Source organism: Ochotona curzoniae, unplaced genomic scaffold (assembly GCF_017591425.1).
Source record: "Ochotona curzoniae isolate NIBS_2020 unplaced genomic scaffold, NIBS_Ocur_1.0 contig_3622, whole genome shotgun sequence".
Taxonomy (NCBI): domain Eukaryota; kingdom Metazoa; phylum Chordata; class Mammalia; order Lagomorpha; family Ochotonidae; genus Ochotona; species Ochotona curzoniae.
Genome location: NW_024465926.1, coordinates 21,240,442 through 21,255,808, shown reverse-complemented (window position 1 = coordinate 21,255,808; position 15,367 = coordinate 21,240,442). Strand labels below are relative to the sequence as shown.

General features: G+C 40.1%; 1 protein-coding gene across 1 annotated transcript; it reads right to left on the bottom strand.

Annotated features, from left to right (window-relative positions):
- Positions 1 to 1,798: 1,798 nt before the first annotated feature.
- On the bottom strand, positions 1,799 to 15,292 carry NUDT21 (nudix hydrolase 21). The gene is made up of 7 exons (XM_040982681.1): positions 15,015 to 15,292; positions 11,745 to 11,945; positions 10,525 to 10,588; positions 6,550 to 6,639; positions 4,379 to 4,454; positions 3,628 to 3,742; positions 1,799 to 2,120 (listed from the first exon to the last, which is right to left on the bottom strand). Exons 1-7 carry the CDS (start codon positions 15,128 to 15,130, stop codon positions 2,099 to 2,101), a joined length of 684 nt encoding a protein of 227 aa, XP_040838615.1. The 5' UTR covers positions 15,131 to 15,292; the 3' UTR covers positions 1,799 to 2,098.
- Positions 15,293 to 15,367: the final 75 nt, after the last annotated feature.

Sequence of the window (15,367 nt, the reverse complement as noted above, 5' to 3'; positions counted from 1 at the left end):
TCACTTATCCTTTTTAAGGATAACTGGAATGCACAACTAAACACTATTGGATCTTTTAGTGACAAGAATATACAATCAAAAGGGCTTAGTGTGAAACACGGCCCTTGTGCTCTCTTTCATTGTTGTTAAGAACATAGCTATTCCTAATCCTCCTTGTTCTGGTAGTTCCATCAGGAAACCTAAAACACAGTACTAGGATCCACTTGGAACTGACAAGACTAAAAAGTTTTAAAATGTTATTAATTTGACATTCAAAACTAGCCTTCTTACACCCCAGTATTAAAGCTTCAGTCAGCCTCACTCAAAGTTTTCTCACCTAGGCCCTATGTATGGATGAATGACTCAACAACTTATATTGGGAAGAAGTGACCATGGAAGAATTTCTAGGACGAAGCTTAAATTACAAAGGACAAGAGTGGCCTTGGATCAGATGACTGAAACACTACTATTACTGACAGCACTTTATAAATCACAGCAAAGCAATCCCGCCTCTCTCTACCCTCCCCAAAGTCCAAAAGATTAACATCCATGATCGCCATAGCTTATCACTGTGATAGCAGTAGCAACCACAGAAATTGGCTGCATCAACTTGCCCCCACCTGGGCCTTCCCCAACCTGAAGGATTAAGGTAATCAGAGCTTACCAGTAAAATATTCTAAATTAGAAACATGCTCATGTAAACCAGGGGGGTAGATCGTTAGCCCTTGGAAAGAAGACTACACTAGTAGTCTTTTCCAAGAAAATCACTGGTCATTTTTGGTTGCGGAGATTGGTATTCAGTTCTACCACATGAGTACACAATCACGTGAAGGTCTGACATGACCCCAACTACACAAACCTGACTAACATAAATGCCATTGCTCAGCCACTCTGCCTAATTTTCTCAAGTATAAGTAGGGTGGAATATAAAAGGGGTCTTCAAAAATTCCGTGTATATTATGACAATACTATGCACAGATCTCCAAAAGTTATTGTAAAGTAACCTTGTTTTAATCTCACTTTTCCATGAAACCTGAAATAGCCACATAACTATGACATCACCTGATAATGAGAACAGTTCTGTGTGAACAGTACCACAAAAATTTAATAAGTTCTTTTCCATGAAAAGCTTAACTATACCAATTTGGTTTTAGCCTTGCACAAGTTATTTTAAGTATTACATCACAGTCAAATCAGCAATAAGGCATAAACTTTAACCTTTAAGCAACAGCACAAACAGCAAACTCTCTTAAGGTTCTATTTATTCTCCCAAATTTGATCCTAATTTGCAGTGTTTTAAAAAGATGGTTTACTTCTCTTAGGCTTACAAAAATCTGTTCTCTCTACTGTCCCTAAACACAGCACACTCGGAGCATTTCTCTTGTAATTCTGAGAACAATGAAAAGACACATAATCACACAGCAACATAAAGACCCCATCATAAAACTAAATGAGAGACAGATGAGTCACTTTTAACACCAATTCCTATGACTCTGAGGACCTAGCCAATAGTAGCGGTCTCTCATTTTTTTAAGGTCTGTTGCTTATGAACTAAGGCCTGGACGCTTATAAGATGTATTCATTAGGTATAATATCAAGAATTCCCTGTAACACACGTTAGTGTAAAGTGTAGTGCAAGTGTTGGATCGAATGCAATCAAAGTCAGTTCCCCAGATAATGGCAAATACGACCTGGTCTTGGAACAGGTACCCAAGTACCCCAAGGTAAAGGTCCTACAAACTTAACCACCTGAAACTTGCCACTGTGTCTTAACATTCCCCAGCCACTGCAGAGGACAAAAAACAATCCTCACCTGTAATATTTTTAGAATTTTAATGAGAAATTAAAAAAAAAATACAAATAGACGTTCATTTGCTTTAATGTTGTACAAAAAAAGAAAACTGAATAGAACCGAAAGTCAATAAGCATTATTACTTCTGTTACATCACTACCTGGTTCTTCATATTAACTTTACTATTCAAATAATAGGAAGTTAAGAGACAACTTAGGGGATGGGAAAAGCATAAAACCAAAAACCTCTTCTATCACATTTATTCTTCTACACCGTGTCCAGCTGTGCTCACAGAGACGGCTTCTTCCACTTTTCCACTGTGGTAATTCAGTTGTATATAAAATTGAACCTAAATTTAAAACAGAAAAAAAAAATATACAAAACAGTGATTTGCATTGTTTCCACCTAAGGTAAGGAAAAATGTCCCTTGGCAAGCAAATATTTTCTGCATTGAGACATGCATTTCTCTCAGTCTCACCTTCTGCAATAAATAATAGTGCTGAATACAATAAATATAAAAAATAAAATTATCATTTTAATTATCCACTAACAAGTCCCTTAAAGGCAGAAAAAAATTTCACATTCAATTCTGATTACTTAGAACAGTTACTACAGCTGACAGATAAGAGTTTTAGTAGATGAATAATATGACCTATTCTTCACATACCATATTCCACTTATAACCTGCTAGATCAAAGTAGAGAAGCAGAAAAGTCTGACTAGTGAGGCAGTAAGATGAACCTCATATTCAACAGGTTTTCACAGAAGGCCAAAATCATTACTGGAAAGGTTTTTAAACCAGGATTTACTTAGTATTTAGCAGGTGTGTGGCATGGTCCTAAGTACCTTATATGCATTATTTTACTCCCAATTATGAACGAATTACCATCCTATTTACAGATAAACAAACAACATATATAAGTTTGTCCAAGGCCCATACTGCCAGCAGAATATTGAAAATAAGATTCAAATCCAAACACTGATTCTAGAAATTCATTCTTTATCACTGCATTAAACTATAATTCTTATCCATGCTTGGTTCTAAAAATAGCAACCAGTAAGATTGAGGCTTTAAGAAAATGTGTTTCTGGGGCCAGAATTGTGCCCTAATGCATAGAGCCACTGCCTGAACAGCAGCATCCCCTATCGGCCCCATCAGAGTTCCAGCGACTCTACTTCCAATTCAGTTTACTGCTAACACACCCAAGAAAGCAGTGGCTAAAGTGCCGGGGTCCTTGGCCCCAACCGGAGACCTGAAAGCAGTTCTGGGCTCCTGATTTGGGCCTGGCATGGTTCCAGCTGTCAAGGCTATTTAAGGAGTGAATCAGCAGATCTCTCTCTCTCTCTTCCTTATAAATAAAAAATAAAATTTCAGAAATGTATTTCTCATTATTCTCTCTGCCCAAACATTCAAATTCCATGTAAAACTCCAAAACTTAATCCCCGATACCCTCAATTTAGGTTCAAATTTTTTACGTAAAGAGCTTCAATTCTCTATATTTTGAGATAGACATCTGCTGTCAATTGTTGTTGACTAATTTTATCATCTCTGCTCTAAATACAAACTTCAAGCTTAACTGTATAGAACAACATATTTGGAGAAGAGTAATCACACAAATAACACAAAGTCAAGCTGAGTCCTGTGGTCTGCAGACACTGTTAAATCAGTCACATTTGATCTATGACTTGCACATGACCAAAGAGTCTTAGTTTCCTTAAGCACCAAAATTCACAAATTATTATTATTTTTTTATTTAGTTTTATTTTATTTGGGCAAATTATTCCTTCTTTCAAGTGGCTTGAAATAGTATGAATCAGACAGCTTTTACAATCACAAAATATTCAACTTTCCATACCTGCTCAACAGTTGAGGAAGACTAGAAATGATGGGTCCATATCCTGGTGCATTGTCATATAATTCAAACAAAGGTGCAGCTACCAGCTTGTAATTTTTAGGGACTGCAAACAAGGCTAAAATAAACAAAATAGTGTTCATTCTCTAATTTCCCAATCACTTGCATCTCAGTTTAAACTAATCACAAGTTTGATCTACCAAAAAGTTCAAAGGAAAAAGATATTTCTCCTTAACATTTTTTGATTGTCTATCAAGCTAGTATTGAGAGCGATATATGAAACTCATCAGTTAACTGGTCATTTAATTAACTGATGTCAGTTAATTAACTGATCAATGTTATTAACAAACCCCTAGTACCTTCTGGGTGCTGGTCCTGGAAAAAAGAGGGAAAAACAGCCTTGGTTTTATAATTTGTATTTCATTATAAAATTATTTAAGAAATGGAATAAGGACCTGTGAAAAAAACACATCAGTCCTAAACACAACAGGAGAAAACCAGTTTCTTAAATTTTTCACTTGCAACACATGAAAATACTAGCAGCTACAAAAATCGAAAAACATGGCATTTTAAGTACTGATTCGATTTCTTTTTCCTTCACACCTGTACTGACACATCTAAGAGAAAGTAAGCAATTCTAAGTAGACATTAAACATGCTTCGTTTTTACAATAAATACAAAAATTCAAGAAACTTGGTAAAAGCACAGAGGTATCCTTGAAATCACTCTACAAGTAATTTCAGAAAACACCTACCTTTCTCTTGAAGTTGAACCAGAAACAACTTCTTATGCTCCTTAGGCTTTGTAATATGTGCAGGAATATATGGATACTAAAATAACAAGTGGGAATAATTAGTTTTCAAGACTTGCCATCCCTTATCTCTCCATGCCCTTCATAATCAATGTCTCCCATTTAGACAGTAAGCTCAACTCTAAACCATTCTGAAACTGAATTCCTCATACCCCAATACAATTTTATTTTAACATACGACCCACAGCTTTATTCATTTCTTTCTATGCTTACTTCCCAATACAGCATAAAATGCTAGGAGTATACTTACTACTTTCTAGTCTTCGCAGACACAAGCACTAAATATAAATGCTTTCACTCACATAAAGTAACAAATGGTAGACTAGTTAACAATTCAAGACAATGGCAGGGGACAAGCCTGGGCATTGACACCAGTCACTAGGCCTAGCAATTAAAGTCTCTACTCCCAAATCACAGCAGAATGACTCAGTTTGTTCAACATCTCCTGGCTCCTGACTTGAGCTCCCTGCTAATGCAGAGGCAGCAAGGGTAACTCATGCAACTGAGTTCCTGCCATCTGTATGGAAGACCTGGTTTGAGTTCCTGGCCTCAGACAGTCTCTGGCCCAGCTGTTTTGGGGCATTTTTCTGCTTCTCAAATAAAAAATTAATTTAATGCAGTTGCAGGATTATAGCCTGTGATGTTTACATCACTACGAAGTCTGAATTTCATCAGTGTTTTGAGTAGATTATGGCTGTTTACTTTTAAACACATTAATAAGCTAAAAACTCTATAATCCTGCTGGGTATAGAGCCTGTGAGATGGCTGACACGATGCCCTCTGCTCCTTCCTCCAACAGCTCTCCCTTCACCCCACCCCGTGTTTAAAGAGCATTAGACCAGCAAGCAGAGAACAACAAAAATCTCTATAGAGATTTTTAACAGATTCCGATGTGTATGTTGGGAAACTCTCCTACATAACCCTACAATACATTGAGGAATTTGCTTTTCTCCTTGAATTTAACTTTAAGGACAAGGGAATTTTCAAATGTTGTAAACAGATGTAAGCAGAGAGGTGGGTACTGAGACAGGCTAGTATCTTTCCAAAGATGACAGCTAAGTGGGAGGCCAGGATTCAACTGCATCTGATCTATCTTTCATGATTAAAAACTTGTAGCATTTTCTACTTTGTTACTCAGCAGTACCAAATCAGTATTCAAATTAGGGTACAGAAAGTTGAGACAGCTGTCTCGGGTTCTAGGGGTCCCCTTCACTGTCCTAAAAACCTGCTACACTTGGCACAGTATGAGCAGTGGCCTGAGAAGCACAGGATAAAGGAGAATTGTGTTTCAAGGCAAGTTCCCAAATAGGACCAAACCAAAGCAGTAGCAACATCCTAATTTTCTTCTACATGAGCCCACCCATTCCTTTTTTTTAAGCCTTTCTTCTCATCTTCCACTTTCAGCTGACTATAGTATACAATAATCTGAGATATGAAAATGATGTAGCAGCAGTAAAAATTATAACATCTTAAGATTTTAAAATGAAAGCAAAAACAGAAAGCCCACTGTCTGTAGTGTAGCACCCCATAAGGGCGTGCATGGGTCTAAGTCCCAGGTACCCTACTTCCAATAGAGTTCCCTGCTTACGCACTGGAAAAACAGCAGAAGATGCCTCAAGCACTCAAACCCCTACACCCATGTGGGAGACCCAGAAGCAGCTCTTACATTCTGCCTTCACACCGGCTCAGCACGAGCCATGGGGAGCAAACCAGGAGATGGCAAATCTCACTGTTACTACCTCTCAAATAAATAAATAAATAAACCTTTCAAAAGAATACAATGAAACTGGAAATAACTGGTAGTGAATGAGAGAAGAGGAAATAGGGCAGTGAAGAAAGGGTTAACAAATAAGCTTGACCACATGTTGATGCTGCTATTAAAGGCAGACACTTAATGGGACTCATTTAACACTGTTATCTCTACTTATATTTACATATTTTAAAATATTTCTTTGAAAGAAAACAAAATGTTTGATTTGCTGAAGTTTGATCTAAATTAAGGGAGACAAGGAAATTTAAAGTCCAATTCTACTTTGGTAATTTTTTTTTTTAGCAGCCACAATTGTCAGTTCTTTACTTCCCCAAATGCCTAGCGCATACAAGTGAACACTGACCTGTGGTGGTTCAAAATTTGGTCTCCACCAGTTACCAATGCAATCATCAATGACCCAGTCTTGCAGGACTCCATCTTGACGGCCTAGTATCTGTTCAAAAGAAATGATACAGCCAGTAAGCCACTAACAGGCATCTCTTTAAAGAACACAATATTCTTGGCAGCACTCCTAGAGAAATAAGCTAATATGCCTGCCTGTCTTACCCTGTTTATCATCACCTAAGGCAGTCTCTCCAAGACACACAATATTCTTTCAAAACTGGTACTCTGGCATTAACATAGCTATATAGAATCAAAAACCCTGTTGGTATGCTCCGGCTATACACAGAACTCAAAGTTGATCAGCTACCTACATCAGCCAATAGCACACAACAGTTTTTCTGGAATCAACTACAGCAGTGAAAGCTATCTACCCATTATGAAAATTTTAAAACTAGGCATTTTTGGGCCAGCGCAAAGGCTCAATCAGCTAATCCTCTAGCTGTGAGTGTTAGCACCCTCTATTGGGCACCTGTTCTAATCCCAGCTGCTTCACTTCCCATCCAGCTCCCTGTTTGTGGCCTGGGAAGGCGGCTGGTGATGGCCCAAAGCCTTGGGACCCTGCACCACGTGCAAGACCCCAAAGAAGCTTCTGGCTCCTAAGCTTCGGATTGGCTCAGCTCCAGCCACTGCAGCCATTTGGGGAGTGAACCAATGGATTGAAGATCTTTCTGTCTCTAAATTTGCCTTTCCAATTAAAAAAGGAAAAAAAAAAAGGAAAGCTTAATATTTGTTAGTGTATACAACAGTATACACTTATTTTAATTGAGGTTATACTCTACAAATTTAAACTGGTCAAAAATGGTTCAAGGTTCATAATGAAAAATGCAGCCCTTGCCTTGTGTCCCTTGTCCATTCCTGCTGGCTATCATGTTCAAAACTCCTGCTTCTCTCATTGATATTGCCTCTGTTTTTAACAAGCCATTTTAGAATAAGTTTAAATTTACAGGAGCAAGATGGATAAAGATTCCTTCTCCACCCTAGCTGGCTTTCCTGACTGTTAACATCCTTATGTTGGTTCGGCATGTGTCACAATGAATGAGCCTACATGGACACATGACCGTAACCAAAGCTCATGCTTGTACTCTGGTACTTCTCAGTCCCAGGCTCATTAAGACACTACCTGACATTGAATCACCATCTCTCCAGAAGCTCCCCTAGTCTGTGTTTCTCAGACTTGGCAGATCTTTTGAAGATCTGGACAGTTTTGAGGAACTCTGGTCAGGTATGCCACAGAATTTTCTCAATTCACTTGTGGATTTGACTTTGCCGGCATATGTAAAATGCCATTCTTATCATATCCTATCAAACTTGGTTACCTGCCTGGAATCATTGTCAACATAAAGTTATACTTTTAAGACATTCTTTCACAATCATTTAATTGCTTTTCATTTTTAACACTAAGAAAATTGAATTACTGTGTCCTCTACTGTACATGAAAATTTAGGCCTTAAAACTATCTACCATTCACACTTTTTCCTCTTCATCCTCTCATTATGAGCACTTGATTAAGTCAATATTAGGTAGTTGACTGCTAGGCCGATCTAGGTAAACAGATCACTGCTGGCACAGCTATCTTTCCTTTACAGTTCATTTACTGTCACTAAATTCAGTTCTACATTCTCCAAGGGATTCATCTGTTTTCAATTCAAATATATGTTAATCAGTTTCAGGTTTTTCTTTCTTAGGCATTTTTCTACTCTCCTGCATCACAGCTAGAGTCCTGGGGCTCCCTTTGGTCTCTTTCCTACTTTGTTAGATCCTGTCTAAAAAATATCTTTAAAAGATTTGTTTACTTATTTGAAAGGCAGAAGAGAAAGAGATTTTCTATCCACTTGTTCACTCTCTAGATGGGATGCCATTACCAAAGCCAGGAGTTTCCGCCTGCATTCTCCTGAAGGTGGCAGGGGCCCAAGTACTTGAACCATCCTCTGTTTTCCCAGGTGCATTAGCAGGGAGCTGCATGGAAACTTGAGCAGCTGGGATTTGAATTGGAACCCAAATAGGATACTGAGGTCGCAGGTAGCAGCTTTACCCACTATGCCACGATGCTGGTCCAAATCCTCTCTAAAATTCTTAATCATTTTATCTTCTTTCTTAGTTTATTTTTGGTGGCAAACAGCTGAGAACAGGAACATTTTACAGGCATGTTACATTTTTTTGAAACTACAAGTCTGGAAATAACTGTAATCACAGATTTATAGTTGAATTAGACAGCAAAGTCTATGATGAAAATCATACTCTGTTAGAAGGTAAGCTTCCTAGTCTGTTGGCTGCCAGGTTACTTACAGTTTGTTTTCCTTATTTAACCTGTCTTCTGCTTAGTCACCCCTTTACACTTTAAAAGCTCTAAGGATTTTCCATTTATCACACTGATCTAAGATTTCATGACATACATTTGAATGGATCTTTAGATATTCACTATAAAAGGCATGCAAGCTGACATTTTTAATCACAAAACAACTCCTTTGGATTCTGAGGATGTCCTTAAATCATGTTTTGCTAAATATTCCTTTTTCCTCTGTTTATCTATAGTTTAGATTGACCCCTCTAGAATGCTCCATTAATTTAATCTTATTATACTTTCTGATAGAGCGAAATTCTGTACTTTTAAAAGATTATTTATTCATTTGAAAAGCAGATGACAGAGGAAATAGAGGCAGTGTTGGCTTACTTCCCAAATGGCCAAAGTGGCCAGGGCTGTGCCAGACTGAAGCTAAGAGCTTGTAGTCTCCTACAAGGATGACAGAGACCAAGTACTGGGGCCAACTTGCACTGCCTTCCCAAGCACATTAGCAGGAAGCTGAATCCTAAGCGCAGGGGGTAGAGAGCGATATTTCCCATTCACTGGTTCATTTCCTAGAGGAAAAGGGGGGCCAGGGGAAGGGAGAGGGAGATGGAGGAGAGAAAGCGGTGAAGGAGGGGAGAGGGAGCTATCTTCTATTCACTGGTCCACTCCCCACCCCCCAGAGCTAGCCAGATGGAAGCCAGCAGTCTGGAACTCCAATCTGTGTCTCCTGTAGTTTTGCCCAGGCCTAAAGCAGAGACCTGGACTGCAAGTCCAAAGCCAGGACTTGAAATCAACGCGAAGCTAGCCCCTCATTCAAATCTTCTTTAAAGATATCCATTTTGTTGCTGTTTTGGTGAGGCTTTAAAAACTAGTGGAGATAAACAAGTTCAACCTAAACCATATAACTGGAGTGCAACGACAGCACATTTAGGAGTTATAATGTATTTTAAAAGACAAACCAATAGGTCAACAAAGGAGTCACAGATGACTTTGGTTTTGTTTTTCTATGTTTGCCCAGATTTTCACATGAATTGTATACTGGTTTTGTAATGGATGAGAGGTTATATGCTAAAAAAAAAATTCTCACAGTGAAAACAATCTATAACTTTCAAACCACCAGTGCCTATGCATTTGGCCCAAATCTTCAGAAACAGACATTAGAATGACTTTTAAAAGAGGGACAATTTGGAGAAAGTCTTAATACATGCAAAAATGGAAACAGGTACATAACAAGATTCTTCTGTTAAATTCCACAGAAGTCTAATCTGGAACAAAACCACCTAGATTCAAACCTCCAGCTCTTTGACACACTAGCTTCATCATGTCCCAGTTTCCTTATCTGTGAATGTGATTAATAAACCTACTTCCTTTGATGTTCTGATGTCACTGACTGAATATAAAGCATTTAAAACTGTGTCCAGTGCAACAAACTTATTTAAAACACTGTTATATTAACATCTAAGTCTTTAAAAACGCTAAGGTTAACCTATACACTAAACCTACAGAAAATAAACATTGTATTAACACTCATATTTAAGTTGTGTTTATTAAAAGTACTAAAATCTATTTCTTTTAAAAGCCATAGATAGCCAAATTAAGTAGGTGGTATTCAGATGGACCAAAGAACTGTAGTAAATAGAAAAATACCTCTGTCATTAAGCGTTTTAGTCCTTCAACTTCATCTTCTCCTGGATTAAGTTCACCACCAGGCCTGTATAAAAGCCAAAAATTTCAGCTTTCAACTTAATACAGTTAGGAGATAACAGAACACATGAAAATTCTATCAAGTAAAACATATTTCAGTGTCATATTAAGACAGTCAAGATGAATGTCAAAGGGAGGGTAAATACACTGCAGAGTTGGGAACGTTGATTCACCAAACAGTAAGCAAACTCTAGTTTTAAACAAGCAAAACACATAACATAGGAAAAGCATGAGAGTAACTGCTGACATCAGCTCATCCCATTCTCTCCAGCTGGAAACTGATGATAACGGAGATAGAAGTGTGTAGAGTACTGGCCCACCTGCTGCAGGCCCAAAGAAAGGGCCTGTCAAGAATTTCAGTCTCAACTTTTGAGACCTTGTTGGTATAATGCAGTCAAACAGCTGTGGGCTGAAAGACTTACATACTGAAAGACTTAAGAGCTCAAATGGCAAAACTAAACTGTTACCTACAAATTACAAGGAAATGAAACATTCACTCTAAGAAAGAATACCAACTGCTCTAGTAATACTACAGTTACATCTAGAAATTAAGCCTAGACTGAGCCTGGCATGAATCCCTGCCTTGCATCTGCCAGAATCCCATACAGGTGCTGGTTCATGTTCCAGCTGCTCAACTTCCCATCCAGCTAACTGTGGCCTGGGAAAGCGGTCAAGTACAGCCCAAAGCCTTGGGACCCTGCACCCGTGTGGGAGACCTGCAAGAAACCTTTGGTTCCTGGCTTCGGATCAGCTTAGCTCTGGCCATCACGGCTACTTGGGCAGTGAACCAGCGAATGGAAGATCTTTCCTCTCTGTAAAGCTGACTTTCTAATAAGAAGAAATAAATCTTAAAAGAAAGGCAGATTAAAAAAAAAAAAAGACAGGTAGACAGAAAGAAATTGAGCTTAGACTAACCTATTCCAAGGGGTTGCACCAAACACAAGCATTCACATCAACAGTTCACAGCAACAGGCAGGGTTTTAGTTAGGAAGATAAAAGCACTGCACTGGAGAGAAATCACTCATAATTTTTATTCTAAACCTTGAAATAAGGAGCAATACTTATTGAAATAAATGAATAAGAACTAAAATTAAATCCCAAAGCTGCATGAAACAGCAATCATATTAACAGCCGTCTTCCTGTCATTGTCCAACAACACTTACAATTTGAAGAAAGTTGTTCCCAGCTGCAGCAGTAACACGTGCGGTAGTCGGTGCTCATGTACAATCAGAACCCCTTCCACAGTCCTCCTCATTCCAATCTTGTCGAATTCTTCCCTCATGCGCTGAAATCTGGCTGCGACAGAACTGTCCTTCTCATAGAGAGGCTCTTTGGTACCAAAAGTGTAATTGGTAAGCGGGTAACTGCGATCAAAGACAGATATCTAACATGAGAAGTGAAGACCACCCAATAGATACCAGGCACACACCAAGAAATCCCCGTCCAAAGTGTAGAGAAGGGCTTGGCACGGTAGCCTAGTGGCTGAGGTCCTCACCCTGCATACACAGGGATCCCATGTGGGTACCAGCTGCTCCACTTCCCATATAGCTCCTGGCTTGTGGCCTGGGAAAGCAGTCGAGAAAGGCCCAAAGCCTTGGGACATCTATGTTAACCTGACTTTCCCATGAAAAAGTATATATACCCAAAAGTATAGGGAAGGTGTTTGGGCACACAAGGAATTATCCCAAGTAACACAGAGAGCACTGAGACGTAGGAGATCAAACTCCTGCTTCTGAACTATTAGGGCACAGCTAACAATCGAGCTGGTACCTGAGCACAGACAGCAGTAGCCTGGAGGCCGGTTGATGTTTAGGGAAGTGGTTATCTAGATATCAGCCATCCTCTAGTCTTCAATCACAAATGCTATACTGACATTACTGAACCAACTGTCTCCTTCAGCATCCCTGACCACTAATACAATCACACATTATTCATGGATGTTAACGCTTCTTGTTTTCCCCTATAGGCTGAGTCACCCAACCCAGTGATATTTCCCATCTATTTTGTTTCTCCCAGTAGATCAGCCTAAGATGTTCCTACCACAGCCTTTTCCTTGCCTTATCAATTCTGTTGCTCTTTTATCTTGCTGTGAATCTACTGTTAGCTTTCAGCTTTTACTCTATTCAGTACCCTCATTCTTCGCTTCTACTCATCCAAATCTTGCTTAGGAAAAAATAAAACTCTTCTTTAAAACAGTTTTTTAAATCCCATATTTATATTGTAGCACACTTGCCAATTTAAACTCCATGATGTTGAGCCTTTGTTTATAAACCTTGGAGTAATAACACTACGGCCACATTTGCCCACCTTCAAGGTATCTATCAAAAGCCCTTGACATTAGTAGTCTACCGCAACATACCTAATCCACTCAGCTATTCTTGAAAAGCAGACTATTGAAAGTTGTCAAAACTCAAAAGAACTTTTGGGGCTGGCACCATGATCGATCAGGTAAAGCTGCTGCCTGTGCTGGCATCGTATAGGAGCATAGGTTCGAGTCCCAGCTATCCTACTTCGACTCAGCTCTGTTAATGCACCTAGAAAAGCAGTGGAAAATGGCCTGAGTGCTTGTGCCTCTGCACCCACGTGAGAGACCCAGAAGCTCCTGGATTCAGACCAGCCCAGCTCTGCCACTGAGGCCAGGTGGGGAAAGAACTAGCAGATGGGAGATCAATCTCTTGTTTCTCTTTCAACCAAATAAACAGACATTAAAAACAAAGAACCTGGTCCAGCAGCCCCAGGAATGAACCTAACCCAGCTGTCATTAGCAGCAGCAAGTACCTCACACAGCTTACCTGCCAAGAAACCTGGAGGAACATTCACATTTAGTTCTCACGACTAGAGAACCCTAAGGATAGCCGGACCATCGCTCGACTGCCACAGGCAGCTTCCACAGCAGTAAGGAGAGGCTACCAAGATGAAGTGTTTGAATCTTCGGCTGTGAAATCAGTCTATCACCCCAGACACACACCTTATTCTCATGACACTGTGACTTTCCTAAAGCTCTGACTTCCTCATGTTTATATACTGAGTATTCTGCACAGCAGCCGGTGGACAGTAGGCATCCCTGGAGGATTTCCTAACTGAAACAGGGAACTTGCTTTCTAATGCCTCATTATTCACCCAGTTCTTGACAATCATCATCTCTAATTCAGTCTTTTTTATAGGAGGAAAAAAAGTATGGTAAATTAAGTCACAACTTAAAGACTAAAACATCTTGATGAAAGCCTAATCAGCTCACCAAGTTAATTCTATGTAATGGCTTGATGCAAACTGATTCAGTAATCAAGGCAAATTCAGAAAAACTGCAGAGTCTCAGTTCAGATCATGACTAAAAACAATCTAGAAGCTGTGCCTCTGCACTCCCTTAAAGGAGAACATGGCTTTTCAATGTCATGCCATCTTACAAAGGTTTCTGTAACAGTGGAATGAAATTAAGACACTAGCCTGGCATTCACGGCATAGTAGCAAAGACAAACTTGCATGAACACAACTACCAACTAATCCCAGATTCTACAAACCCAACATTTCTACTATCTACGTTTTCAAGCCAGCTCCTGTTTTGCCAAATAAAACAATCCAACTATTGCATTTCAAGATGGTTGCAGATTTTGGAGGGAAAGATTCAGTTACTTGAATATAAAACAGAGAAACCTTTACAGTGTCTTTCTTAAAACATGGATCTTGGCACATCCTTGTGCCTCAAAAACACACGCTCAGAAACTACTTTTATAAAGCACGCTGGCAATTTCTTGATCAAGATTCCAAACGCCAAGAACCTACTACTGTGTGACTGCTTTTAAACCACTTAAAAATAAAGCATAGTTCACGAGGAGTTAGTTCTCTGGAGACGGCAATTTCAATTCTCTTCGTTGTCTGAATTCCCACACCTGCACCCACTGTTCCAAGCTGCTGCCCACGTTGGCGACATGGGAATGCCCAGGGCAGGTAAGCCAGCTCTGGATAGATGACTACAGTGGGATGCGTGCACACACTGGAATACCACACAGCATCTAAAAAGTCAGAGCTAGATCTCCAAGTCTAAAGGTCCAAGTGCAACCTGCAAAAACGGGATACTACGCATACCATCCATTTCAAAGAAAAACACACCCAGCCATCTCCTTAAAGTCTAGTGATGCAAAAAGCATTTTTGAGAAAGCACATTTTGAACTGTCACTTCTGGAGAGATGAGGAAAAGAAATCCTTGCAAACTCGGATGTTGCCCGATAAACTGACCACAGGAAGATTGGAAACAAGATTTCTTTGCGGAAACGCAAAACGCTCTTAGAAGCAAAGGGCTAACCCCCTTGGCATGCCAAAGGCCAGGGGAGGACCCGTGCAAGGATCGCAGGTGAGGGGCGCGCCGGAAGCAGAGCGAGCAGCACTCCCGACGGGAAGGCAGCGGAGGCCGCGTGCGAGCACCGCGCTGCACTTACAGGTTGATGGTGCGCTCCAGGGTGAGGGGCTTGGTCTGCTGGATGTACTTGTTGCCGAACTGGTTGACCCCTCGGGGCCAGCCGGTCTGCGAGCGATTGGGCGGTACCACAGACATGCTAGCGACCTCTGGCACGGATGGTGAGCAGAAGCGGGGAAGCCAAAGGGTGCTGTTGGGGTTTTTAATCCCCCTGGTGCGGGAAGCGGTTATCTGAGACCCGCTCAGTAGCCGCCGCCCGCCATTAACATGAGAGTAAAAAAGGAGGTGGACGTACGCCGGAAGCGAATCCGCAGCCGCTGGCGGCAGGAAGTTGAAAGGCTGGAGCCTGCAGCCACTGGACCAGTGGCTGATGAG